At 47.4% G+C, this 27,655-nt stretch overlaps 1 protein-coding gene across 4 annotated transcripts in view; it reads left to right on the top strand.

Moving 5' to 3' along the window:
- The window catches only part of UCKL1 (uridine-cytidine kinase 1 like 1), a 72,509-nt gene that overhangs the window by 26,249 nt on the left and 18,605 nt on the right, over nucleotides 1–27,655 (top strand). For all 4 annotated transcript variants that reach the window (XM_083447455.1, XM_083447456.1, XM_083447457.1 and 1 more), the window contains exons 2-7: nucleotides 5,272–5,465; nucleotides 8,017–8,123; nucleotides 10,135–10,305; nucleotides 18,024–18,095; nucleotides 21,550–21,739; nucleotides 23,066–23,127. In XM_083447455.1, the coding sequence (XP_083303581.1) occupies nucleotides 5,272–5,465; nucleotides 8,017–8,123; nucleotides 10,135–10,305; nucleotides 18,024–18,095; nucleotides 21,550–21,739; nucleotides 23,066–23,127 (796 nt within the window). The remainder of the gene's footprint in view (nucleotides 1–5,271; nucleotides 5,466–8,016; nucleotides 8,124–10,134; nucleotides 10,306–18,023; nucleotides 18,096–21,549; nucleotides 21,740–23,065; nucleotides 23,128–27,655) is intronic.

Below are 27,655 nucleotides of genomic sequence, written 5' to 3'. Positions count from 1 at the left end.
TTGGACTAGATGGCCCTTATGGGTCCCTTCCCACTCTACAATTCTATATGAGGCCCCCACTCCAGGATATGCTGTTCCCTGAAGGGAGCATGAAAATCTTTCCAAGAGGCATCTTCTCTGGAATATTTCAGCTCGCTTCTCAGCGGCCCTGGAATAAGCCGAATGCAGAGCACTTAATGCATAATGATACAGTCATACCTCATGTTAGTTTGCTTCAGGTTGTGGATTTTCAGGTTGTGCCCTACGGTGACCCGGAAGTACCGGAAAGGGTTACTTCCAGATTTCGCTGCTCGCGCATGCACATGCACTCAGAATGATGTCATGCGCAGAAGCAGCGAATCGCACATGCGCAGACGCGGGTTGCGTTCTGCTCATGTTGCGAATTGGCCTCTGGAATGGATCCCGTTCGCAACCAGAGGTACCACTGTACTAACTTTGTTATGGAACCCAGGGAATGCCTACAAGGAGCTTTCCAGGTGTTAAGTTTCCTAGATCAAAGGCACTAGATCAAAGGGGAGCACTTTGCAAGGCGGTTGGCCAGCTTTGCAAAACCTGAGCAACCAGATAAGAAGTGGGGAGGGAGGTTCGTGACTGCTTTTGTTTCCCTTGGTACTCCCCGTGCATATTGAAACCCAAACACATGACCTGTCCTTAATGTAATAGGCAGAGCTGTCCTATACACCAATTACAGTGGTACCTCAGGTTACATACGCTTCAGGTTACAGACTCCGCTAACCCAGAAATAGTGCTTCAGGTTAAGAACTTTGCTTCAGGATGAGAACAGAAATCGTGCTCTGGCGGCGCAGCAGCAGGAGGAGGCCCCATTAGCTAAAGCGGTGCTTCAGGTTAAGAACAGTTTCAGGTTAAGAACGGGCCTCCAGAATGAATTAAGTACTTAACCCGGGGTACCACTGTACGTCCGAGGAGGAGACAGGCGCTGCTTCCATGCCCATGTGGTGGGACTGCAAATTCATGGGGAAAAGAGCCACCAATGGCTGCTTGACATGTTGACCCTGCCATGCCTCTATAGCTGGAGGCAGTGATGCTTGTGAAGAACACTTTCTGGAAACCGCCGGAGGGGAGAGGGTGGCTAATGTGCTCAGATCGCGCTTGGGGGTTTCTCTCCGTGGACAGCCACTGTGAGAACAGGGTGCTGGACAAGGTGGGCCGTTGGCCTGATCTACCAGGCTCTTCTTACATTCCTGTGTCCTGTATGTGATCAGCCCAGGGGGGAGAGGGTGAAACCCACAACCAGAAAACAGCAGCCAAAGTGGCCGGCACGCCCCCTGCCATCGTTGGAAACCATGGGTGATTTTCTTGTACAAGTGTAGTGAAAGCTCCACTCACTCTACGTGGGGCTGCCCTCGAGACTGACCCAGAAACCCCAGCGGGTGCAGAATGCTGCAGCGAGAGTCCTTATGGGGTCCTCACCACGGGATCACATTCACCCAGTGCTATACCAACTGCACTGGCTCCCAGTGGAGTACAGGGTCAGGTTTAAGGTGCTGGTTTTAACCTTTAAAGCCCTATACGGCCTAGGACCCTCGTACCTACGGGACCGCCTCTCCTGGTATGTCCCACGGAGGACCTTACGGTCTTCAAATAAAAATATCTTGGAGGTCCCGGGCCACAGGGAGGTTAGGCTGGCCTCAACCAGAGCCAGGGCTTTTTCGGCTGCGGCTCCGATCTGGTGGAACGCTCTGTCACAAGAGACTAGGGCCCTGTGGGACTTGACATCTTTCCGCAGGGCCTGCAAGTCGGAGTTCTTCCACCAGGCCGTTGGCCAAGGCACAGTCTGACCCCCTCCTTTGGTAATCCTCACAGAATTCTAGCCCAATGGTTGCCATTAATCTGATTGGAATTAATTTTATAATGAAATGATTTTAGAATGGTCTATCATTTTACTGTTGTTAGCCACTCTGAGCCTGGCTTCAGCTGGAGAGGGCGGGATATAAATAAATTATTATTTATTCTGTCAAATCCTACAGTCCCACGAAGGTGATAGGGTTAGGGTTAGGGTTAGGGAGAACTTCCTTCTTTTTAAATCCTGAATATGCAGACAAAGATAAGTAGGGTTGAAGGCATTCTAGAGAGAAGACTTCCCCTCTCTATCTTTTTTCCCTACTGCTCCTCTGCCTTTTCACAGCAGCCTGGCATGTGGAAACCAAACAGGCGAAGCTTCTCTTGTCAAGAAGGCAAAAGCTTCACCCGTGCAATTTCTACCCGGCAGGCTGCTGTTAAATGCACAGGTGCGGGGCCACTTCAAGTTTCGAAAAGGAGGTCACCCTAAAAAAACCCCCAGGTTTAGGAACACAATCCCAAGCCCCTCTTTTCTTCAATATTCAGCCTGGACTTGGAGACCACGTTTTTGACTCCCAGATAATCCTGGAAAGGGGAGAAACTTCCCCCGCAGTTACTGGGTAGGGGGAGGGTTTGGATCTCCTTACCTGCACGCAAAGGGGGAGGGGTCCCCCCTCTCTGCTTTCATTTGCAGGGCACTCTTATAAAGTCCCGCTTTTGCAGTGCTGCTGTCGCCATCAGTGCATTGGCAAGAGGATGTGAGACCAGGGTGGAAAATGGGGAGGCGGAGCAGAGAGAGGCCGGCCGAGGGGAAAAGATCAACTATAAATAACCTGTGCTGTCCTGTCCCCGGCTCAATGAGCTGCTGTTTTGCTCCAAGCGGCTTATCCCGCTGGCCTGGGTCCATTGAGGGTGGAGGGGGGCGTTTGCGTGCCTGCCATGTGTTTGCCAACCGCGAGCTCTCGTTGAGGAAGTTTATCTGCCCTGCTCCCAAAACCGCGCAGGGATTGATGGCTGAGAGAGAGAGAGCCTGCTTCGCTGACCTTTGCCAAGTGCTTCGTATCGTATAAATATCGGAGAGACGGTAGCCTGCACAGCTGCATCGCAGCGCCGCGGTCCGGCTGCGATGGCCACGTCGGTGCCAAACACGCCATTTGTGTCCCTCTCTGCCCCCTCGGCTGCCAGCCAGGGGGCAGGGTTCGAAATACAAGCTGCAAGAGCCTTTGTGGCAGAAGAACAAGGGCTTTCTCTGGCCCCCAAGACAGCATCCGCACTGTATTTTATTTTATTTTTAAATTTTACTACCAGTTTTCACATAACAAATTAGTCAAACAAATCATCTTCATTATTCCCCCCCCCCCCATTTTTTCCTCCCACCTCCCCAACAAACCCCTATGGCTTCCCTCAGCTCCTCTCTGTGATTTCCCTTCTGCATATTATAAAATTGTATACATCCTTATATTATCTATCTACTATGTTGACCCTCAATAAATTTGTGTACGTTTATTCACAACCTGCCAAGGAGTTCAGTACATTTTGTTGCCTTTTTAAATAGTTTGTGAAAGGTTCCCATTCTTCTTTAAAGTCACAGTTGTCCTTGTCTCGTAGTTGGCATGTCAATTTCGCCAGTTCTGCATTTGAAATATACGATAGTGGATTTCATGCTCTTTATTCAGCTCATAGTGATGAGGAGGAATGGAAGTTCCCCCATAATATCTGCTTTATATGCATTATTTACACAATGGGCCCCACGTGATTGGCTAATTCCGGGATTCTCCTGTAGGCCAATCAGGTTGTGGATTCACTTCCACCTGGAGCTGGATTGGGTGGCTCCTGCAGACCAATCATACTGCTGCATTGTTCTCGGACCAATCAGACTGCTGCATTCTGAATCCTATTGTTCTAGGACCAATCAGACTGCTGCATTTTGGATCCTATTCAACTCAGTACATAACATCATTGATTTCTCTTGCCACTGTTCTTTTGTCGGGATTTCCTGATTCTTCAGTCCTTGTGCAATCAAGACTCTTGCTGTTGTTGCATGCATAAATAAATCCTTTCTTTTCCTTGGCAGGTCTTGTCCTACAATCCCTGACAAAAATGCCTCCGGTTTTTGTGTAAATGTTATTTTGAACATCTTCTTCAACTCATTATATATCATTTCCCAGAATTTTTAAAATTTCATCCGCACCGTATGTTTAAAGCGCTATGATACTGCTTTAAACCATCATGGCTTCCCCATGGCCACCCAAGTATTCCGGGAGCTATAGTTTGTTCAGTGTGCTGAGAGTTGCCAGGAGATTCCCCAGTCCCCTCCCCAGAGCTACAGTTCCCAGAGTTCCCTGTAAAAATGGATGAATGGTGAAACCACTGTGAATTGTAGCACTGGGGCTGACATGTTGGGCGATTTGAGCCCCTCACCTGAAGCAGTCCAGGCCGCAAATAATTTAATAGCCGTTCTTTCCCCACTGAGGAGATCAGGTTGTTATTTCTACTGCCCTTCATTTGAGGGCCATAGGGCAATTTACAGGTACCTGTTATGGTGGGGCATGTTCACTTTTTTTCAACTTTCAAATTCCAAAAGCAAACAAACAAAGTTGTAACATGGCTCAGGAATTCAAAAGATAATTTTGATTAAATTAATATAATTTTGGTTTGCTTGGTAAAAGTAAAACGTACGTAAAATTACATGGAAATCTTTAAAACTGATTGCCAGGTACTTGCAATCAGAGTATTATATTATCTATTATTATTATTATTATTATTATTATTATTATTATTATTTATTGTTATGATTCAGCATCACCTGACGTTCTCAGAAGGCAAAACTGAAATTCTTTGGCTTGCTGAAACAGCAAGTAGACTTACCAATCTAAATGTTGTCCAGACAAAAAATAATAGCAGGTTTTAATTCCTCACACCCAAAAACTTTATTTATTTTTTAAAAAAAACTCACTGAAGAAATTATCAAAAAAATTATTTCTCCACTTAAAATGGCGCACCCTACTGTTAAAGTTACCCTGTTGCCTGCACAGGCTCAGATTTGTTTGTTTCATTACATTTAAAATAGAATAGAATTTATTATTTATACCCTGCCCATCTGGCTGGGTTTCCCCAGCCACTCTTGGCGACTTCCAACAGAGTATTAAAATACAGTGGTCTGTTAAACATTAAAAGCTTCCCTAAACAGGGCTGCCTTCAGATGTCTTCTAAAAGTCTGGTAGTTGTTCTTCTCTTTGACATCTGGTGGGAGGGCGTTCCACAGGGCGGGTGCCACCACCGAGAAGGCCCTCTGCCTTTTACACCTTACACCTTTTACACCTCTGCCTTTTTCTGCTAAGGAGCTTGAGGTGGCATGCGTGGTTATCTCCTTCCCTCCTCTTTTAATCCCTCACAGCAACCCTGTGAGGTAGGTTTCCCATCTCGCCCACTGATGTAGGCCTAGACTTCTCCCTCTCCTTGTCTCCTTAGCAACAGCAGCGCCGAATCCCTGGACAGGCTGCTCCCCGCAGTGGGTTCCACGAGGTCGCCGCGGAAACGGACCACCAGCCAGTGCAAATCTGAGCCGCCCCTGCTGCGGACAAGCAAGAGGACGATCTACACAGCCGGCCGGCCCCCCTGGTACAACGAGCATGGTGCGCAGTCGAAGGAGGCCTTTGTCATCGGTAAGACACCTCACTCTGGGACCGAGGGCTGGTCGCGTTTTGGGAATAAGACCATAGCTGTCAAGCGTCCCTTATTTGGCGGGACAGTCCCTTATCCCAGCACCGTGTCCCGCTGCTGTCCCTTACTGATGATGCCCCTTAAATTTCCCGGGTTTCAAAGGAAGCAGCTCCTCTCCCTCCCTCCCTGCCGGCCAGGGAGGAGGGAAGCTCCAGCTGTGTTGCTTTGCTGTGTTGCTCACCCAATAAGGAGTCTAAGAACGACTGGGGGGTGGAGCTTGCATGCCTTGTGCTGATCAAATTGGCTGTGTTGCCTGGGGACTCGCCTTTGCTCAGCGCTTCCCAGCGGAGAGGTGACGGTGGTTTTCCTTGAGTCTTGTGGCTTCGTTTGGCTGCTGGCTGGGCTTTCTGCCTTTGGCTCGGAGGGGCTCAGAAGCTGAACATACCTGTGCTTGGAAAATCCCTTATTTTGGCTGCTGATCCCTTGTTTTAGAGGCTGCTGATCCCTTATTTTCAAATCTGTAAGTTGACAGCTATGAATAAGACGGAGAGGCAGATCATCATCAAACCTTTTATTGGCATCGCATCCAAAACAAATCAATACAGAATTACCACTTCCCCGGTGGCACAAAACATTTGCTAAAAGGAAGGAAGCAGAGCAGTCTATCATCACATCTCTAGGTCTCCAGGGAGATCAGATGTCCGCAGTGTATTTCGACGACAACAAACCAAATAGAGATATTTAGCCACTGACTTGATGAGCTCCTGATCATTCCCCAGTAATAGAAAATGTATGACCTCCAACTCCGGTTTCCAGTTGGGGATGCGGAGTTGATCTAGAAATTGCTGATGGAGATCAGCATATAGTTTACGATTAAGAACCATGTGAGTAAGGGTTTCCACCAGGTGGTCTTCACATAGTCAAATTCTTTCTCCTTCCACCCTGCCTGAGAACCTTCCCCAAAGGAGGTTGGATGGATTTGAATTAAACCTGGCCAGCGAAAATGCCCTTCTTTCTTGAGGGTTAAGCAGAAATTCAAGGTAATTGTGGTTAGTTTCATGTGCCCAAGAAAGTTTAAAATAAAGAGGGGGACATGTTTTCTCTGCTGCTACTGTTCTTGGCGTTCAATATCCCACAACCTAGTTTTTATTATAGCCTTGGCAGATGGTAGGGACATCGATCGCAAAAGTTCCACTGACAGCCCGAGTTGCTGTACCTTCTTGTTAAACTGTTGTAGCCCTGGGGAAAGAAAGGGGTCTAACGAAACTTCGCTGAGGAGAGGATATTTATCAGATGTAAGGCAGATGTTTAACCAGCATAGAAGAAAGAGGCAGTTCATCTTCTAGAGTTATGTGAGGAGAATTCCCCCATCTTGACTTTGTGCACAGTATGGGTCAATGAGCTCTCCACGGCAAGAAAGTGTTCCCAAGTTTACTGCAAACTGTCTTAAACTCGTTGCAAAAAAAAAAAAAAGTTGCAAGTACAACGCAGCACATTGCTCTTAAACAACCAGCAATGCATTCCGGTTTTCTTTAACTTATTGCCTGTTGATATAGTCCAAGAACTGGGACCAGAGAGAGATTCAGATAAGCAAGTTGCTTCCTCAATATGCTGGCACTATTCGGGGAGCGGGGAGGGGGGGGGAATAGACTCCCAGGACTGAGCCATCAGTAAACACAAGATTGAAACAAAGTCTGCACCCAGAGGTGGAGGGAACGTTCTGATCACATGTGGTGGACTTGTAAAAGGGTAAAAGAATATTGGGAAATGATGGGGGGGAACGTTTATAAGTACGTTCCCCCCCAAAACAGAGTCCTTTCTGTTGGGGGATAATTCAGATTGAAATTCCCAGGTGTCAAAAAAGGTTTTTTATGTATGCTACTACTGTGGCCCGTGTTTCGTTAGCCCCAAAATGCAAAACGAGCGAAGTCCCAACCAAAGAAGAATGGCAACTTAAGCTGACAGAATGTGAGCAATTCGCAGACTTAACATATAGAATAAGAGAACAAGAAGAACATGCATTTAAAGATGATGGGGAAACGTTTACTGAATGTATGGGAAATAATTGTGTACAGCTGAAAACTTTGGCAGCATTAAGATAAATTCAACAGCGTAAATAAGTTTGGATGGATGCAATAATGGAATACTGAATGGTATATTTTTTTTTGTAAAATGTGCAGGGGTTTATGATGTGTAAAATGAACCATGGAAAGAGCAGAAGGGAAACCACTGATATCTTAAGGATGTAAAATGTTAAATTGTAGAACAGAAAACATAATAAAATTATATACAAAAAGCGATAAAAGAAGCGGAGGCTGCAGCCTTAACTCTTTGCAGCTTTAACTGCACAAGCATCCTCCTGCGCTTGCTTTCTGCAAAAAAATGAAGGGCAGTATGCAAATTTAATCAATAAAATAATCAATAAAAAGAGGCTTCCTATTCTGCCCTGGGATCTGTCATGATAAAGGAAGGTTGACAAAAATATGTTCTTAATAAACAGACGAAACTGAAACTAAGCTGATTCCTTTACATCCTCCTGCACCCCCGACCCAGGTCTCGGCGGAGGCAGTGCCTCAGGGAAGACCACCGTGGCCAGGATGATCATCGAGGCCTTGGATGTGCCTTGGGTCGTTCTCCTCTCCATGGACTCCTTCTACAAGGTGAGAGAGGCAGAGCTCAGCATCATAACCTTCATTTCTGTTTACAGTGGTGCCCCGCAAGACGAATGCCTCGCAAGACGGAAAACCCACTAGACGAAAGGGTTTTCCATTTTGCAGGTGCTTCGCAAAACAAATTTCCTATGGGCTTGCTTCGCAAGACGAAAATGTCTTGCGAGTTCCTGCGGGATTTTTTCCCTCCCCCCCCCTTTTTCCCAAGCCGCTAAGCCGCTTAACAGCTGATCCGCTAAGCCGCTTAACAGCTGATCCGCTAAGCCGCTTAACAGCTGATCCGCTAAGCCCGCTAAGCCGCTAATAGCGCTAAGCCGCTAAGCCGCTAATGGGCTTGCTTCGCAAGACGAAAAAACCGCAAGACGAAGAGACTCGCGGAACGGATTCTTTTCCTCTTGCGAGGCACCACTGTAATTTTCTTCTTTTAGGAAAGGGAATGGGTAAAAGTGTTAGAGCAGGGCATCCTATTTGTTTATTCAGAGGCATTTGTTTCATGCCTTTTCTCTTCAGCTGGAAGAAACTCCCTGGCTGCTTAGAGCATATACCGTATTTTTTTGCTCCATAAGACGCACTTTTCCCCTCCTAAAAAGGAAGGGGAAATGAGTGTGCGTCTTATGGAGCCAATGCAGGCGGGAGGCTCTGCTCAGCGCTGCCTTTAAAGAGCCGCGTGGAGCGTGTGTGCGGCTCTTGGGGGCTTTTCCCGGAGGAGGGCAGCCCGTCAGTCCCTTCTCCCTCCTCGGGGGAAAGCCCCCAAGAGCCGCACACGCACTCCTCATGCTCTTTAAAGGGAGCGCGGCTCTTGGGGGAGCCTTAGCCACGCGCAGCCGCTCCCGGGCAGCAGGATGAAGGCTCCCCTTGCCCGGGAGAAGTTGCGCGCGGCTATCCCAGAAGCCAGGACAGCCAGCTGCGCAGCGATATATACATACACACACATTTTTATTGATTTTTTAAAACATATCATTTCCAACAGTCATATAACATAACTTCTTATCTTATACAATGTTTTAGACTTCCATCAATACCTCTGATGATTTTCTGTTCTTTATCACTCATTCTGCATTTCTTAATTTCTCTATTACTCTTAATTATCATTAACTAATAATTCTCCTCATAGTCTTCCTTGCAAAATTTCAAATAGTCCTCCTTACAAAACTTCTTGCAATCCTACTAGTGTAATCTGTTCATTACTATTACTTTTCAAATAGTTCATATATTTACTCCAGCCTTCTAAGAATCTCTGGTGCCGCAGGTTTTGAATCCTTCCAGTTAATTTATCTAGTTCTGCATAATCCATCAATTTCATCCGCCGTTCTTCTTTCGTCGGTAATTCTTCTTGCTTCCATTTTTGTGCCAATGATATTCTTGCTGCCGTCATTGCACATAAAAACAACTTACAGTCCTGTCTGTTAATATCATCTCCTACAATGCCAAGTAAAAATGCTACTAGTTTCTTAATAAAGAGAGCGTAGAGATTCAGGGAAGAGGACACACTTCTAGGAGGTTAAGAAGAGGAGGTTAAGGGGTGATATGATAGCCATGTTCAAATATATAAAAGGATGTCACGTAGAGGAGGGAGAAAGGTTGTTTTCTGCTGCTCCAGAGAAGCGGACACGGAGCAATGGATCCAAACTACAAGAAAGAAGATTCCACCTAAACATTCGGAAGAACTTCCTGACAGTAAGAGCTGTTTGACAGTGGAATTTGCTGCCAAGGAGTGTGGTGGAGTCTCCTTCTTTGGAGGTCTTTAAGCAGAGGCTTGACAACCATATGTCAGGAGTGCTCTGATGGTGTTCCCTGCTTGGCAGGGGGTTGGACTCGATGGCCCTTGTGGTCTCTTCCAACTCTATGATTCTATGATTCTAGGCTGTCTTGTAACGGAACCACACAAAAAGAAGAGGTCCTTTTCCAAGGGCTTTCCTGCTCCCTGATTTCCCACCCTGCCTTGCCTGTCCTCCCCACGGCTGCCCTTCGGAGTGTGACCCCCTCTTTCTTTCTCTGTCAGGTCCTGACTAAGGAGCAGCAGCAACAAGCATCCAGCAACGATTTCAACTTTGACCACCCTGACGCCTTCGACTTCGACCTGATCATCTCCACCCTGAAGAAACTCAAGCAAGGCAAAAGCGTCAAGATTCCCATCTACGACTTCACTACCCACAGCCGCAAGAAAGAATGGGTGAGCCACGCCTCAGGTGGTCTTTTAAGGGTTATGATATACTGTATTTTTCGCTCTATAAGACGCGCCCGACCATAGTATGTACCTAGTTTGAGAGGAGGAGAACAAGAAAACAAATTTCTCTCCCTGTGCAGCCTGCATTCGCTCCGTAAGATGCACACACATTTCCCCTTTTTAGGAGGGAAAAAGTGCGTCTTATAGAGCAAAAAATACGGTATACATTGTGGGGTATTTTGCGTCCATCCACTTGGAATCGAAATCCCTGGGATGGCAAAATGAAACTGGCTTGCAAGCGATGCCAATGGTTGCTCAGAGGGAATTCTGGGAAATCAAAGTGGGGGTGCCACCCAGCTGGGGGGGGGCACTCTTTCCTCTCCGCCCCACTATTGGTAAGTTCCTCACCCCTAAAAGAATCACCAAAATACTCTTCCTTCCCATTTTTTAATTTTTTTAAAAAATTATTTAATCGTTTTTTCAATACAGACATCAACCACAAAAAAAACACTTACAACAAAAACCACAATAACACTAATAATACAATTTAACAATTCAGATTTGAGTACTGATATACCTATAACTACACCCTTTTAAAAATATTTCTCCACCTCTCCTCCCCCTACTTCCCACCATTTTCCACCTTATCGCTTAAGTATTCCTTCCAGATTTCTTCATATTTATCCATTCTTAATTTGTGTCGATACGCAATTCGTTTGTATGTAGCTGGTCTGTCCATATGCGCCATGGGATCTTTTTGCATCTCTTCCAATTCATCAAAACAAGTTTTTGGGTTTTTTTGCTTCTAATATGGCATGGTACAGCCATTTTTTTTTTTTTTGACCCCTTGTAATCTCCCACATTTCCGGTATATAATTTAGAATTAGATTCAAAGCCCCTAAATAACAATTTCTTTTCCTTCCCATTTTTATCATTTTATCCCTCCCAATGTGCGCAGTGAAAATTCGGGAGGGGGGGAGCATGTCAGCTCAGCTGTAGAATTTTATTTATTTATTAACACTTTTCTATCCCACCTGCCCTCCAACAAGGTATTTGAACCCTCATCTTCCAGGTCTTTTTTCCAATACAGTGGTACCTTGGTGCTTGAATGCCTCAAACCCCGAAATAAGTGTTCCGGTTTGCTCCTGCAGCCAATCGGAAGTCACGCCTTGGTTTTCGAACTCTTTTGGGAGTCAAATGGCTCCCAGAACAGATTCAGTTTGAGAACCAAGGTCCCCTTGTACAGTGGTGCCCCGCAAGACGAATGCCTCGCAAGACGGAAAACCCACTAGACGAAAGGGTTTTCCGTTTTGGAGGTGCTTTGCAGGACGAATTTGCTATGGGCTTGCTTCGCAAGACGAAAATGCCTTGCGATTCCTGGGTTTTTTTTTCCTCCCCCCCCCCCCATTTTCCCAAGCCCCTAAGCCATTTAACAGCTGTTCGCTAAGCCGCTTAACAGCTGATCGCTAAGCCGCTTAACAGCTGATCTAAGCCACTTATCAGCTGATCTAAGCCGCTAATAGCCTTTTAGCAGCTAATCCGCTAATCCCTTAAGCCTTTAATAGCCGCTAATAGCCTTTTAGCAGCTAATCCGCTAATCCCTTAAGCCTTTAATAGCCACTAAACCGCTAATAGCGCTAATAGCGCTAATCCGCTAATGGGCTTGCTTCGCAAGACGAAAAAAACCGCAAGACGAAGAGACTCGCGGAACGGATTCTTTTCATCTTGCGAGGCACCACTGTACTCTAAACCACTAGAATCATAGAATCATAGAGTTGGAAGAGACCACAAGGGTCATCGAGTCCAACCCCCTGCCAAGCAGGAAACACCATCAGAGCACTCCTGACATATGGTTGTCAAGCCTCTGCTTAAAGACCTCCAAAGAAGGAGACTCCACCACACTCCTTGGCAGCAAATTCCACTGTCGAACAGCTCTTACTGTCAGGAAGTTCTTCCTAATGTTTAGGTGGAATCTTCTTTCTTGTAGTTTGTATCCATTGCTCCGTGTCGCTTCTCTGGAGCAGCAGAAAACAACCTTTCTCCCTCCTCTATGTGACATCCCTTTATATATTTGAACATGGCTATCATATCACCCCTTAACCTCCTCTTCTCCAGGCTAAACATGCCCAGCTCCCTTAGCCGATCCTCATAAGGCATTGTTTCCAGGCCTTTGACCATTTTGGTTGCCCTCCTCTGTACACGTTCTAGTTTGTCAGTGTCCTTCTTGAACTGTGGTGCCCAGAACTGGACACAGTACTCCAGGTGAGGTCTGACCAGAGCAGAATACAGTGGCACTATAACTTCCCTTGATCTAGATGCTATACTCCTATTGATGCAGCCCCGAATTGCATTGGCTTTTTTAGCTGCCGCGTCACACTGTTGGCTCATGTTAAGTTTGTGGTCAACCAAGACTCCTAGATCCTTTTCACATGTACTGCTCTCAAGCCAGGTGTCACCCATCTTGTATTTGTGCCTCTCAATTTTTTTGCCCAAGTGCAATACTTTACATTTCTCCCTGTTAAAATTCATCTTGTTTGTTTTGGCCCAGTTCTCTAATCTGTCAAGGTCGTTTTGAAGTGTGATCCTGTCTTCTGGGGTGTTAGCCACCCCTCCCAGTTTGGTGTCATCTGCAAATTTGATCAGGATGCCCTTGAGTCCATCATCCAAGTCGTTGATAAAGATGTTGAATAAGACCGGGCCCAAGACAGAACCCTGTGGCACCCCACTAGTCACTCTTCTCCAGGATGAAGAGGAACCACACAGAATGAGCCAGACCCGTAACAGAATGGATGAGTTTGGATCTTCTCCTTTCATTCTTCAGTGGGCCTCGGGGGTGGAACAGAGATGTTACTTGCAGAATGCAAAACTCCCCCTGATCCATAAGACTGGATCCTGCGCCACAGTGGTACTTTTATACACGGCATCTTAGTTGTTTAAAAATGTTCCTTTGGCGTTACACATTTTTGTTTGTTTGATAGGATTTCTTAACTGGTAAAGCCCTGGGTTGGGTTGCAGGAATAGAATCGCACAATAATAAAAGAATTCTGTGTTGCTGCGCACCACTTAAATATTGTTAAAATAGTAAGTGGTCTAGAAATACTTTTAAATGAATAAATGGCATGTGCACTCGCATGCATCTATCTGTATCTCCGCCCGCAACGTTCTGCCCGGACACTGAGGTCCAGCGAGAAGCCAAGTTACGGTGAACCAGGCAGAGGGCCTTCTCGGTAGTGGCACCTGCCCTGTGGAACTCCCTCCCACCAGATGTCAAAGAGAAGAACAGCTACCAGACTTTTAGAATACATCTGAAGGCAGCCCTGTTCAGGGAAGCTTTTAATGTTTGACAGACTATTGTATTTTAATATTTTGTTGGAAGCCATCCAGAGTGGCTGGGGAAACTCAGCCAGATGGGCAGGATAGAAATAAATTATTATTATTATTATTATTATTATTATCATCATTATCATTATCATTATCATGATGAGACGAGGGTGCTTGCAAACATTTGCGAGACGCTGTTCCCTTTTTCTTATTAAGAATAATAATAATAAATTTATTAATACAGACACAAACATACTTGGGCACTTGGCAAAGGGGAAGGGTTGGTGGTTGGCACCCTGTTGCATAGGGCAGGGATAGTGAGCTTATGGGGCCGCCCTGGTGCTTTTGGACTCCCAATAAACAAATGAAATCAAGGTCTAGAGATGAGCATAATATATTTCCTCAACACAGGCATGCAAGAACTTAAACCGGTTGATATCCAAGTGCAATCTATGACTGAGCATGCAATCGTAGCTGAATAATCTTTTATGGTTTTACGCATACCATATCGGCCCAAATATAAGCTGCACCCACAAATAAGCTGCACCTTTAAAAGTCAAGGCGGGTGGGAAGAGAAAAAGACAATATCCGAATATAAGCCCTTAAAATTCTTCAGGCACTCACACCCGTTCCATTTTACCGTATGTCTGTTTCAGCCGGAATATCAAGAAAGCCAATTTTTGTAATCTTTTACCTAACTATTATTACATTCTTGTCATTTTTGTGCCATACGTCCCAAATCACATCTTAAATTTTATTATTTTCCCAATTGTTGCACCTTAACTTTTATCTTTGTTTTCTTAAGTGTTTACTCAAATCCTGCTAGTGAGTCCACTTCTTTGCAATACTTCTGTAAATACAACAGATTGCAAAATTAAAGTAGAGTAAAACAGGCAGGAGGAATAAATATTTAAAGAACCAGAAGGGGAAGTTGAGGGAAGTCATGATGATTGTGTGGAATATAAAGTAAAATTCAATAAAAATTATTTTGAAAAAAGAAGAGAAAGCCCATTTTTGTAAGGGCGCGAATTTAAGCCGCACTTTTAACTTTTCACGGTCGGAATTTGGAAAGAAAAGTGTGGCTTATATTCGGGCCAATACGGTAAAGTTAGATGTTCTTTACATTTGGAGCGCAGCTCTTGTGATCTCGGCATGTTTCAAGGCTTTGGACAAGAACACCTTTGTTCGTGTGAGATAACACACTTCTTTTTGCAAGGAAAAGTTGTAAAAGCCACAGAAGGTCGTTCCGTTTTGATTGTACATTCTTTTGGCGGTCGGCCTGGAGTCATATTCTGACGGAAGGTTTACATCCTTCCATACATCCGCTGCAGAAATATATATTCCTATGTTCATACGTGCCTTGACTCCTCCACAATTTTCTCTGTACTTAGCGTCTGGCTGGGGGGAATTGCAGACTCCACGTTTGGTTTGGGGGCTGGCAAAATCATAAAATCATAGAGTTGGAAGAGACCACAAGGGTCATCGAGTCCAACCCCCTGCCAAGCAGGAAACACCATCAGAGCACTCCTGACCTATGGTTGTCAAGCCTCTGCTTAAAGACCTCCAAAGAAGGAGACTCCACCACACTCCTTGGCAGCAAATTCCACTGTCAAACAGCTCTTACTGTCAGGAAGTGCTTCCTAATGTTTAGGTGGAATCTTCTTTCTTGTACCTTGGATCCATTGCTCCGTGTCCGCTTCTCTGGAGCAGCAGAAAACAACCTTTCTCCCTCCTCTATGTGACATCCTTTCATATATTTGAACATGGCTATCATATCACCCCTTAACCTCCTCTTCTCCAGGCTAAACATGCCCAGCTCCCTTAGCCGTTCCTCATAAGGCATCGTTTCCAGGCCTTTGACCATTTTGGTTGCCCTCCTCTGGACACGTTCCAGTTTGTCAGTGTCCTTCTTGAACTGTGGTGCCCAGAACTGGACACAGTACTCCAGGTGAGGTCTGACCAGAGCAGAATACAGTGGCACTATTACTTCCCTTGATCTAGATGCTATACTCCTATTGATGCAGCCCAGAATTGCATTGGCTTTTTTAGCTGCCGCGTCACACTGTTGGCTCATGTCAAGTTTGTGGTCAACCAAGACTCCTAGATCCTTTTCACATGTACTGCTCTCAAGCCAGGTGTCACCCATCTTGTATTTGTTGTATTTGTTGAGAGCCCAGCAACATCTAGGGAAGCCTCACCCCCAGGACTTGATCTCACCAAAGGCCACTTCCCGTTGACAGCTCTCCTAATAATGATGATGGTGATGATAATTTCATTATTTATTTACTGGGTTGCCCCGGCCACACTGGGTGGCTTCCAGCAGAATATAAAAACATAATAAAGCATCAAACACTAAAAACTTCCCTATACAGGGCTGCCTTCATAGGTTTTCTAAAATGCGTCTATACCGTATTTTTTGCTCCATAAGACACACTTTTTTCTCCCTAAAAAGTAAGGGGAAATGTTTGCACATCTTATGGAGTGAATGCATGGTCCCTGGAGCCGAATTGCCATGCTCTATTCTTTGAAAGAGGGAAGTGGGTGTTGAAACAAAGCCGCTGATTGTTTGCCGATCGGGGAGAAAGATAAGGGATGCTAGAGATAAAGGAGGCTGCCTGGTGGGGGGAGGTAAAGACAGCAAACTTGCAAAGGGGGGAAACAGGAAGACTTGAGCAATAAGGAGAGAAATTAGAAGAAAAGGAGGAGCAAAAAACTGCTCCAGCTAAGAAAAAGACACTAAGGCAAACAAGAGGGAAGGGAGTGTTGAAAGGAAACAGCTGATCGGTGGGATTGGAAGAGAGATAAGGGATGCTAGCGGAGGCTGCCTGAGAAGGAGGAGGTAAAAGCCCATGGATCCTCAGGATCCTCAGGATTTTTGCATCGGGTCACCCCAAATTCACCATCAGATCACATAGCATGTCCATGGCTACAGCAAAAAACCCCAAAAAAATTACGCATTCACTGTTTCCTGGGGCTGCAATGGTACAAAAATAATCGCGCACCCATTGTTTCATTCAGAATATATATTTTTTTGTTTCTTAAATCTAGGTGCGTCTTATGGAGCAAAAAATATGGTAGTTTATCTGTTTGGCATCCGATGGGAACGCTCCCGCCCTCTTCCTTTCTCTCTCCTCCTTGCCTGCAAGCATTTTCATGCCTGTTTCAAATCCAATATTTCTTACGAGCGGACCTCCGTTCTCCCACTTGGAAGCTCCTTGTCCCCTCCTTCCCTTTTCCCTCCTCTTTGTATTCAGATTAGAAGTGGCTCCCAGGTGGCTGTTGCTTCTTGCGAGGGAGAAGAGGGCTGAGGTGGTAGGGAAGCCTCCGTTGGGCCCAGTGGCGTAGCGTGGGGGTGCAGGGGGGCCCGGCCGCACCGGGCGCAACATCTGGGGGGGGCACGCTCAGAGAGCGAGGGACTATCTGGGGGAGGGACAGTGCAGCGGGGGGGGGGCGCAAATTACTTGCCTTGCCCCGGGTGCTGACAACCCACACTACGCCACTGGTTGGGCCAACACTGCAGGGCAGCGTGCCAGATGTGTTCTGCTGGCACATTTGAACCAGCTTGCCCTCCTCTCTTAGCAAATCAGTCACTTAAGCTTAAGCCAAGAAAGAGTATTCTCTATAAAACTGAATATCAGTATCTGTATCAAGACTTTGAGATTAGACCATTGAAGAAGCCTGGAAAACTATCTTGGGAGTGTGCTACCTGCAAGCCCCAGTAAAAGGGCCTCTTGATTACTTGGGCTGCCAGGGCGAAACAGGTGCAAAACGCCAGCACTCTGTCGCCTACGACCCTATTAACATCTATCTACAACTCCACTAGCATCTCTCGGTATTGTGAATATCACCAGACTTGCGTTTTGTTGGTATCTTCATGAACTTATCTAAAGAACTTCCTGACAGTAAGAGCTGTTCGACAGTGGAATTTGCTGCCAGGGAATGTGGTGGAGTCTCCTTCTTTGGAGGTCTTTAAGCAGAGGCTTGACAACCATATGTCAGGAGTGCTCCGATGGTGTTTCCTGCTTGGCAGGGGGTTGGACTCGATGGCCCTTGTGGTCTCTTCCAACTCTTCTATGATTCTATGATTCTAAAAGACAGAGCTAAGCATTTGAAAAATCTATTGAAACCAGACATTATGAGTTCATCTTAGGTTGGGTAGTTCGCACGTCTCTGTGGCTTTGTTTAATGTTTTGTATTTTTCTCAGAAGGTTGATAAAGAATGTCTAATTTATTATTCTGTGAATATAAATCGCCAATGTGTTTCATGAGTAGCACTACTCCTCTCCTTTCCAGCAAGCACTGGCGACCCACCTGAGGAGGACTTTTTTTCTCCCTTTCAAAGCCACGTTTTGTTTCGTTTTGCTTGTTTATCCGGTCTTCATGGCATGCCTCTCTCTTTCCAGAAAACGCTGTACGGCGCCAATGTGATCATATTTGAAGGCATCATGGCATTTGCAGACAAGGAACTCCTGAAGGTATGGCAAGGTCCCTGGTGTTTCAGAAATGGCCCATTAACCCTGTTTTTTTAATAGATTTTTTTATCTGCAAAGAAGGTGAAGGCCCTTGCCAGTGCTCAGGTGTCCCTCTTTTTTACAGTGGAATTTAATTTGTTCTGGAGGTCCGTTCTTAACCTGAAACTGTTCTTAACCTGAAGCACCACTTTTGCTAATGGGGCCTCCTGCTGCCGCTACACGATTTCTGTTCTCATGCTGAAGCAAAGTTCTTAACCTGAGGTACTATTTCTGAGTCAGTGGAGTCTGTAACATGAAGTGTCTGTAACCTGAAGCGTCTATAACCCAAGGTACCACTGTATTTATACAGGGTATTTATACATATTTATACAGTGGTGTATAGCGGGACGCGGGTGGCGCTGTGGGTAAAACCGCAGCGCCTAGGGCTTGCCGATCTCATGGTCGGTGGTTCGAATCCCCCGTCGGGGTGAGCTCCTGTCTTTCGGTCCCAGCTCCTGCCCACCTAGCAGTTCGAAAGCACCCTTAAGTGCAAGTAGATAAATAGGTACCGCTTTATAGCGGGAAGGTAAACGGCGTTTCCATGTGCTGTGCTGGTGCCGGCTCACCAGAGCAGCTTCGTCGTGACCCGGCAGTTCCACGTGACCCGGAAGTGTCTCCGGACAGCGCTGGCCCCCGGCCTCTTAAGTGAGATGGGCGCACAACCCTAGAGTCGGACACGACTGGCCCGTACGGGCAGGGGTACCTTTACTATACAGTGGTACCTCTGGTTGTGAACGGGATCTGCCGCTTCTGCGCATGTGTGTGACATCATTTTGCGTGCCTGCGCATGTGCGAGTGGTGCAACCCGGAAGTAACCCTTTCCGGTACTTCCGGGTCACCGCGGAGCGCAACTCGAAAAGACGTAACCTGAACCAAACGTAACAAGAGGTATGACTGTATATAGAAGTCGTGTAAAATAAAATTGGGGAACAGAGGACTCCTTTTAGGGGATTGTCTGTTTCTTCTTCTTAGAAGGTCCCTGATTCCAATCGTTTCCAGATTTAAATGCTCACGTAGCAGGGGGGTGGGGAAGATTTCTCTCTGCCCGAGACCACGAAGATCTGCTGCTGCCAGTCCGAGTTGACAGAGCAGGGCTAGGTGGGCAAATGGTCTGACCTGGGGCACAAAGCGTGTCTCCCCACAAAGAGTGACCACAGGCACAATGCGTGTCCTGCAGCTCCCTAAGGATTATTGCTGCTGCTGCTATAATTATAATTATTTATTATTATTATTATTATTATTATTATTATTATTATTATTATTATTTCAGTTTATATACTGCCCCGTTATTCAGGGTGGTGTCCAACATTAAAAACACAATTTACTACTACTACTACTACTAATAATAATAATAAATAATAAGACGATCACAGAAAAAAATCGTAATGTATCCCGCACATTCCCTTAATGGTCTGTTTCACAATCGGGCAATCTTGGGGCAACAGTGACCTCCAGTGGCCAGCCGGGGGATTGTCAGCAGAGAAGCATCTGCACTAGAGAGAGGGGATTGGGTGGTTTTTGGCTGCTTCTCTTGCTTAAAAGACAACTCTATTTGTGAACGGAGAAATCCTTGGCGCTTCCTGCCCCTGGTCCAAGCGCTCCATGGTGTGCTCCACTTTTGCAAGCAAGTCTTCTCAGCTCCCCTGTTTCCTTCTTTCTGGATGCAGCTGTTTCCTGCTGTTGAGGACCTCAAACTCTCCCCAGACATTGCTCTCCTTTAAGTGCAATGTTGTAAAGGGCCTCTTCCAGCTGCTGCCCGCATCCCTCAGTCCCTCATCCTCCCTAAAAAACTCTGGGAAGGGGGGGGCGCCGGAGGGAGCTTTGCACCACGGCGCCGAATATGCTTATGATGGCCCTGCTTAGGGTGGTCAACTTTTGCCTGGGCTGCAAAGGGTAGGCAGACACCGTTCATTCTTTCTCTATGCAAATAAAAATTAATACAATAAGATAAAATCCCCATTGAAAGCCAGCATGTCAGAGGAAAGGCTGGATTGAAATCTTCTCCCTGGTGTCTTGTTCTGAGTCGCGGTGGGATAGATGTGGAGGAGACTTCTGTCGCATGGGCCCTGCCACTTCATTCTGCAGTGATGCTGTCCAGAATTCGGCCACCTGTCTTTCCTCTCCCCCCACCCCTCTGCAAAGGAGGCAGGGTCCTGGGGGGGACAGCCGATAGGGGGCTAAAATCCTGCTCTAGCCCTTTACACGCAGATCCCACCGTTCGCCGTGCAAAAAAAATCACGCAAAATTCATGCATGCATTCATTCGTGTAAAAGTTTTGTCATGCAAAAATTCAGTTGTCCAAACGTAAAGAATTATGTCCGAACCTTGTTATACACACCATAGATTCAGATATTGAAACATCCCGACTTTGCCCATTTTTATTTTAAAAGTTTCATGTGCTATTATGTTTTAATATATGTTGGAATCTGCCCAACGTATACAGTGGAGGCTCGGGTTGCGGACGTGATCCGCGCAGGATGTCCGTTCACAACCTGCAGCATTTGCAACCCACAGCAGCGCATCTGCGCATGGGCAGCTTGTGATTTAGCGCTTCTGCGCATGCGTGACCACCGAAACCCGTACGTAATCCATTCCTGAAGCGTCTGTAACCCGAGGTATGACTGCATAAGCTATATATTTTCTAGGAAATTCACAAAAAAGAGAGAGCAACATTTCCGATATGGACTGCCATACGGCCGGGTTTTTCAAGCAATTTTGGAAAATTCCACCCGGACACAATTTTTGATGTCCTGTATATGTCCCGGAAATTCTGGACATATGGCAGCCTTCTATCATTATTGTTGTTGTTGTTACTACTACTACTACTACTACTGCTATGCTGGTAGGTGCCAGCCAATTTGGGGTGGAAGCCACGTAGAGACAGAGGGAGAGAGATTGGACAAATGGGGGTGCAGGAGAGATGAGACGAGTCAGTTAATAATAATAATAATAATAATAATAATAATAATAATAATAATAATAATTCATTATTTATACCCAGCCCATCTGGCTGGGCTTCCCCAGCCACTCTGGGCAGCTTCCAACAAAATATTAAAATACAGTAATGCATCAGACATTAAAAGCTTCCCTAAACAGGGCTGCCTTCAGATGTCTTCTAAAAGTCTGGTAGTTGTTGTTCTCTTTGACATCTGATGGGAGGGCGTTCCACAGGGCGGGTGCCACTACCGAGAAGGCCCTCTGCCTAGTTCCCTGTAACCTCGCTTCTCGCAATGAGGGAACCGCCAGAAGGCCCTCGGCGCTGGACCTCAGTGTCCAGGCAGAACAATGGGGGTGGAGACGCTCCTTCAGGTATGCTGGACCAAGGCCATTTAGGGCCTAACAAGTGATTCCCTGGGAACACATTGTATTCATTAAGTGGAATATCTGCAAGTGCATCATCCCCTCTCGCTTCTTCCAGCTTCTAGACATGAAGATATTCGTCGACACAGACTCTGACATCCGCCTGGTCCGGCGCCTCCGCAGGGACATTGGCGAGCGCGGCAGGGACATCGAGGGTGTCATCAAGCAGTACAACAAGTTTGTCAAGCCGGCCTTTGACCAGTACATCCAGCCTACCATGCGGCTGGCAGACATTGTCGTTCCTCGGGGTAGGTGTCCTCTCCCTAGTCTCGCCTGGCGGGACAACAGCTTGCCCAATGCTTAAATTCTGCGTGTTTTCTGCGCAGAATAAGGCTCTCCTTGGTTGTGAGACATGATGGGTATGGTGAGCCTCAGGGCCCACATAAGTGTCAGGGGCTGGACTGAGGAGGAATGGCCCTTTTCTGAACCTTCCCAAGGGCAGGAGGACAGTATTGATTTAGAACAGCGGTTTGCAGAGGGGCATAGTCCAGAGGGGAAAAGCTGGGAAATTCTGGGTGAGAAATAGCTGGAAGAGAAAACACCAGGAAAGAGACAGCTGGCAGATTCAGTGTCCTTGGAAAGCGTTCCTGACCCCCCCCCCCCCCTTTGCTAAGGCTAGACAGGCTCTGAGCATGATAGAACAGAAAGCGCAATGGCAACAAACTCAGATTACCCAACGTAGGAGTGATGTAGATTAATGGAGGCGGAGGGGGTAAACCTTAACTGGGAGCAACGCCATTTCTAGAGAGAGATGCATTCCTTTGTCTCTCGCTGTGATTATTAAGGAAACTAACTATTAAGAAGGCTCCTTTCGTTTGATCTGCTTATTTACTGCCACCGGGGGAGGGATCCGATTCCTCAAAGCATGACTCCCCCCCCCCCAACCAGGGAAGAAGGGGTGAGTGATGATCTACATCAGAAACAAGGGGGACATATAATTATTATTATTATTAGTACTCTGCCCATCTGACTGGATTGCTCCAGTCACTCTGGGTAGCTTCCAGCATATACAGAGACATAATAAAAATGTAGAGTTGAAAGGGACCCTGGGGGTCATCTAGTCCAACCCCCGACCAATGTGGAACTCGAACCCACAACCCTGAGATTAAGAGTCTCCTGCTCTACCAGCTGAGAAAAAGACGGCAACTATCCAAGGCAGCGTTCCTTCCAGCTGCTTCGGACTACATGTCATGGGCCAGGACAGCAGGGAGAGCCCAGCTGGTAGAGCATCTTAATCTCAGGGTTGTGGGTTTGAGCCCCACGTTGGGTGAAATGTTCCTGCACTGCAGGGGGTTGGACGAGATGACCCTCAGGGTCCCTTCAGACTCTACAATTCTGTGATTCTATAAATCCCTTCGGTCCCACTTGGTTGGAGCTGATGGGAGTTGTCATCCAAAAAAACAACCAGAGGGCACCACGTTGGCAAACAGTTCTGTAAGGGACATTGCAATGTTAATTCGCTTGCATACCGGTTGACTGTGTTCTGCTGTCCTCTAGTGGCTTTCCCGGGTCATAGCTGTTAGAAAACAGGTATCCACAATTCTCTCTCTCTCTCTCTCTCTGCTCCGCTCCAGGCAGTGGGAACACCGTAGCCATCGATCTGATCGTGCAGCATGTCCACAGCCAGCTGGAAGAGGTAAGAACTGTCGTGGGACAGGGCAGGAGGGAGGGCTGAACACTGGGTGTGCCGGTTGGGTAGGGGGACTCTTGCAAGCCCCTCCTTTGCTTCCACATCTTCGGGCAAACAGAGCTGCCAGGGTGGGTTATCTGGTGGGGTCTGCAAATGGCCCAGCCTCTTCCCAGAACGTGCCCCAAAGACCCTCAGACTCTGCTGAAAGTCATTCCAGATCAGACTCCATACTTGGCCCATGCTTCCCAGTCGCCTAGCAAAGGGGATGAGGGATCACTCAAGGCAGTCTTCTCCAGCTGGTCAAATTCCAGACATCTGCAGGCCATCTTGGGGAAGTCTGTCCTCATGCAAATTCTCTGGGCAGAACTACAAAAATCATTTGCCACGTCTTTATCCCAACCTTCCTCCAGCGAACTAAGGCGAACTATCAGGTTCTCTTCCCCGTTTTCCTACACTCCTTGAGCATTTGATCCTCGCCACCTGTGAGGTGAGCCACAGGCCCGAGATCGCCCAGAGAGCTCTGCGACTTTGCGGGCAGCGAAATGCTAACCGGCTCAAGTCCTAATCCAACGTACTCTCCCTGGCTTCCTCCAACCTTGCCCCTTCCAGATGTTGATGTGCTACAACAACCCATAAACCCCCAAGCCATTGGCCACGTTGGCTGAGGCTGGTGGGCGTTGGAACCCAACAACATCTGTCGGCATCGTTAGGCTGGGGCAAGGCTGGGGCAAGCAAAGCCATGGCCGTCTTAAGCATATGTGGCGCCGGGGTGAAAAATTCTGCCGGGGGGGGCACCTTTTTTTAGAAAGGTTCCACAGACTTGTTGATCGAGTGCAACAAACAAACCAGCCCAAGTTGTTGGCATCGATGTCTGATCAAGGCCAGGAACCTTGTGGTGTAATAATAATAATATAATAATAATAGTTTATTATTTATACCCCGCCAGCCACTCTTGACGGCTTCCAACAAAACCCTAAAATACAATAACCTATTAAACATTAAAAGCTTCCCTAAACAGGGCTGCCTTCAGCTGTCTTCTAAAAGTTTGGTACAGTGGTGCCCCGCAAGACGAATGCCTCGCAAGATGGAAAACCCGCAAGACGAAAGGGTTTTCCGTCTGCAGAGGCGCTTCGCAAGACGAATTTTCCTATGGGCTTGCTTCGCAAGACGAAAAATGATGAAAAAAATTGAATTTTTTCCCCGCTCCAAAACCCCTTTTCCTGAAGCGCTAAACTGCTAAAAGCATTTTAGCAGCAAAACCGCTAATCCCCCAACCCTTAAAAAGCCGTTTTTAGCCCTTAAAATGTCAATAGCGCTAATAGCGCTACTCCGTCAATGGGCTTGCTTCGCAAGACGAAAAAACCGCAAGACGAAAAGACCCGCGGAACGGATTCTTTTCGTCTTGCGAGGCACCACTGTAGTTAATTTTCTCTTTGACATCTGGTGGGAGGGCGTTCCACAGGGCGGGTGCCACTACCGAGAAGGCCCTCTGCCTGGTTCCCTGGAACTTGGCTTCTCACAGCGAGGGAACCGCCAGAAGGCCCTCGGTGCTGAACCTCAGAACTATGGAGGTGGAGACGCTCCTTCAAGTATACTGGACCAAGGCCATTTAGGGCTTTAAAGGTCAGCACCAACACTTTGAATTGTGCTCAGAAACATACTGGGAGCCAATGTAGGTCTTTCAAGACCGGTGTTATGTGGTCTCGGCGGCCGCCCCCAGTCACCAGTCTAGCTGCCGCATTCTGGATTAGTTGCAGTTTCCGAGTCACCTTCAAAGGTAGCCCCACGTAGAGCGCATTGCAGTAGTCCAAGCGGGAGATAATTAGAGCATGCACTATGCCAATCCCAGGTGCGCAGAAGGGTAGAGCCAGCCGGCTGCCTCAGCGCCTCGCTAGCTCGCTCACCCCTGAACTCACGGCGCAGAGTAGAGGAGCTCCAGCCAATAGGTGGGCTCTTCCATGGACTCCAACTCTCAGGGCCCGGACTCTCGGCCTGGCGCCCCTGAGAGCCTAGCGCCCGGGTGCCCCACACCCCCTGCCACCTATGGTTAAGACGGCCCTGACCAAAGCAGAAGGGTGGCGTTATTATTACTAATACTATTATTATTACTCTAACCGCTATGCGGCACTGCCCAACACAACTGAGGTAGAGTGTGACCACATAGTATTTGATTGGGCAGCAGCTCCGAGCTCACATCAAACTGCTTCTCGGCACTGGATCCGATTCTACGATCCTGTGGTGAGGATCAGCCCCACATCAACTAACTGTGTGGAACAGACCCAACTGCAGAGAGCAACGAGTCGGGCTTGGGGAACCTGCGGCCCTCTAGATACTAGTGGACTCCAACTCCCATCATTCCTTGTCAGCCTGGCCAGTGCTCAGCGCTGATGGGATTTGTAGCCTGGGGGGGGGCGAATCTGGAGAGCAACCAGTTCTCTGTCCTTGCAATAAATAATAAAAGAAGCCAGTGGCATAGCGTGGGGGGTGCAGGGGGGGCCGGCCGCACCGGGCGCAACATCTGGGGGGTGGGTGCGCTTGCACTCGAGTGCTAAAATCCACGGGTTAGGGGGTGCAAATTACTTGCCTTGCCCCGGGTGCTGACAACCCACGCTACGCCACTGCAAGAAGCCACTGCAGCTGAATTTGAGAAGTACTGGTCTAATTGGGAAATCCCAGGAAAGGGGGAATTTGCTCCGGCTCCACTCCAACCCTTCTGAGAAGTGGAGTGGGGAGTTTTTTGTAGTGGGGGGAGCAGCCCCACCCCCTCCATTTAGGGACCATCAAAAAGGATCAGTAATCTAGAAGACAACCAAGGAGGAACCGAAGAGCCTCTGCCCAACTCTTGAGATGCATATATAGGCGGCAAGTTAATTTTTGTCCTGTCTGAGAAGGTTCTTGGGACCTGCCCCCGAATGACTGGGGGGGGGAGGAGGGGGGCGAAAGGCGCCAAAGGGGGGGGGGCAGGTCTCCGGAACTCACTTGCCAACTAACCGCATGAAATCCTCTGTTGCCCACCGGGTTGTCAGTTTCGGTGTTTGGATGTGTTTATTCCAACCGCCCCCGTCCCCGTTTTCTGTTATTTCTTAAAAAGCTGTTTGCTTGTTCAGCTTCTTTGCTCAGTTTGCAGCTCTCGCAGGGTGGGGAGAAGATTTCAACTCATGGGGGGAGGAGAGAAGGGGGCGGTTTGCAATAAATCTGCAACTTGGGGCTGCTCAGTACCGTATTTTTCGCTCCATAAGGTGCACCGGACCATAAGGTGCACCTAGTTTTTAGAGGGGGAAATCAAGGGAAAAAATATTATCCCCCCCCCCCAGCCCCAAAGGGCAGCAGACAGGCTGCGTGCAGTCTGTCCACTTCTCCCAGAGCTCCTTGGGGCTGCCGGGGAAGCCCGGATCCATCCCGCTCGCTGTCTTGGCTTCTTTAGCCATGCGCAGCCTCTCCGACCGGGAGAGGCTGCGCTCGACTGTGGCAACTCCTCCACCTCCCTTCTCGCTCCCGGGGAAAAGCCCGCAAGAGCCGCGCGGAGCTTGTGTGCGGCTCTTGGGGGCTTGTCCTGCCTGCCTCCCCCCTGTATTCGCTCCATAAGATGCACACACATTTCCCCTTACTTTTTAGGAGGGAAAAAGTGCATCTTATGGAGCGAAAAATACAGTATCTGGAGCAAACAATGGACAAAAAACCTTGTGGTCAAATATCTGAAAGGTGCTCTCAGTTGATTACACTGCAGTTTTAAAAAAATCATAATTTTTAATTCAAGGACTAAACCGTACTAGCAGGGAGGATATGACAAAACCATTTGTCTCCCATGCCCGGGAGGGCATAGCTTCTGTACTAAAACGCCTGTGGCACTCAACTGCACCCCCTAAAATAGCCCCCCCCCAGCATGGGGCCTTCCAGATGTTTTTGAACTACAACTCCCGGTGCACGCAGCAGCCAGGGATGATGGGAGTTAGAGTTCAAAATATCTAGAGGCCAACAGCTTCAGGAAGCCTGCTCAAAAACCACTCGCTTTTCTTCCTCAGAGATAATATTTATGCAAACGTCTTGTGTGTAAAGCGCAATTTCGTACCTGCTGCCGGCTGGTGGAAACACCACAGAGCAGTTTAAAGGAAAGCACCAGGAAACCAGTTTAAACAGTGACAGAATTTGAACAAAGAGCATGAAAGAGCCAGGAAGAGCAGGCTTAAAACCTTCAGTGCTGAATTTCAAAGATTTGAAGTAAAATAAAACTTTTCTGCCTGCCTGAGAGTCACCAGGGCCAGAGCAGTATCCCTAAGGAGGAAACCCCATAACTTGGGGGGCTGCCACAGAACTTAGGCAGATCTGCTGGATTCTGAAGCTGAACGGCAGGCTGACATTTCCAGTGGCTTCAGCTGACTCAAGATGTCTTTATTTGGTCATTGGCCCATGGGCTTGCACACCATGTGGGTGTTCAGAGCGAGAATTCAATGGATCCCTGCAACATGTGCCATTCAGACTGCGCGCGCACACACACCCCAGTCTCTCCCTCCTTACAGTTATTTTTAAATGCTAA

This window comes from Podarcis tiliguerta, assembly GCF_965153285.1.
Source record: "Podarcis tiliguerta genome assembly, chromosome: 6".
In the NCBI taxonomy this organism is placed as follows: domain Eukaryota; kingdom Metazoa; phylum Chordata; class Lepidosauria; order Squamata; family Lacertidae; genus Podarcis; species Podarcis tiliguerta.
The sequence above is the reverse complement of the archived record's forward strand: the minus strand, read 5'-3'. Positions and strand labels throughout refer to the sequence as shown.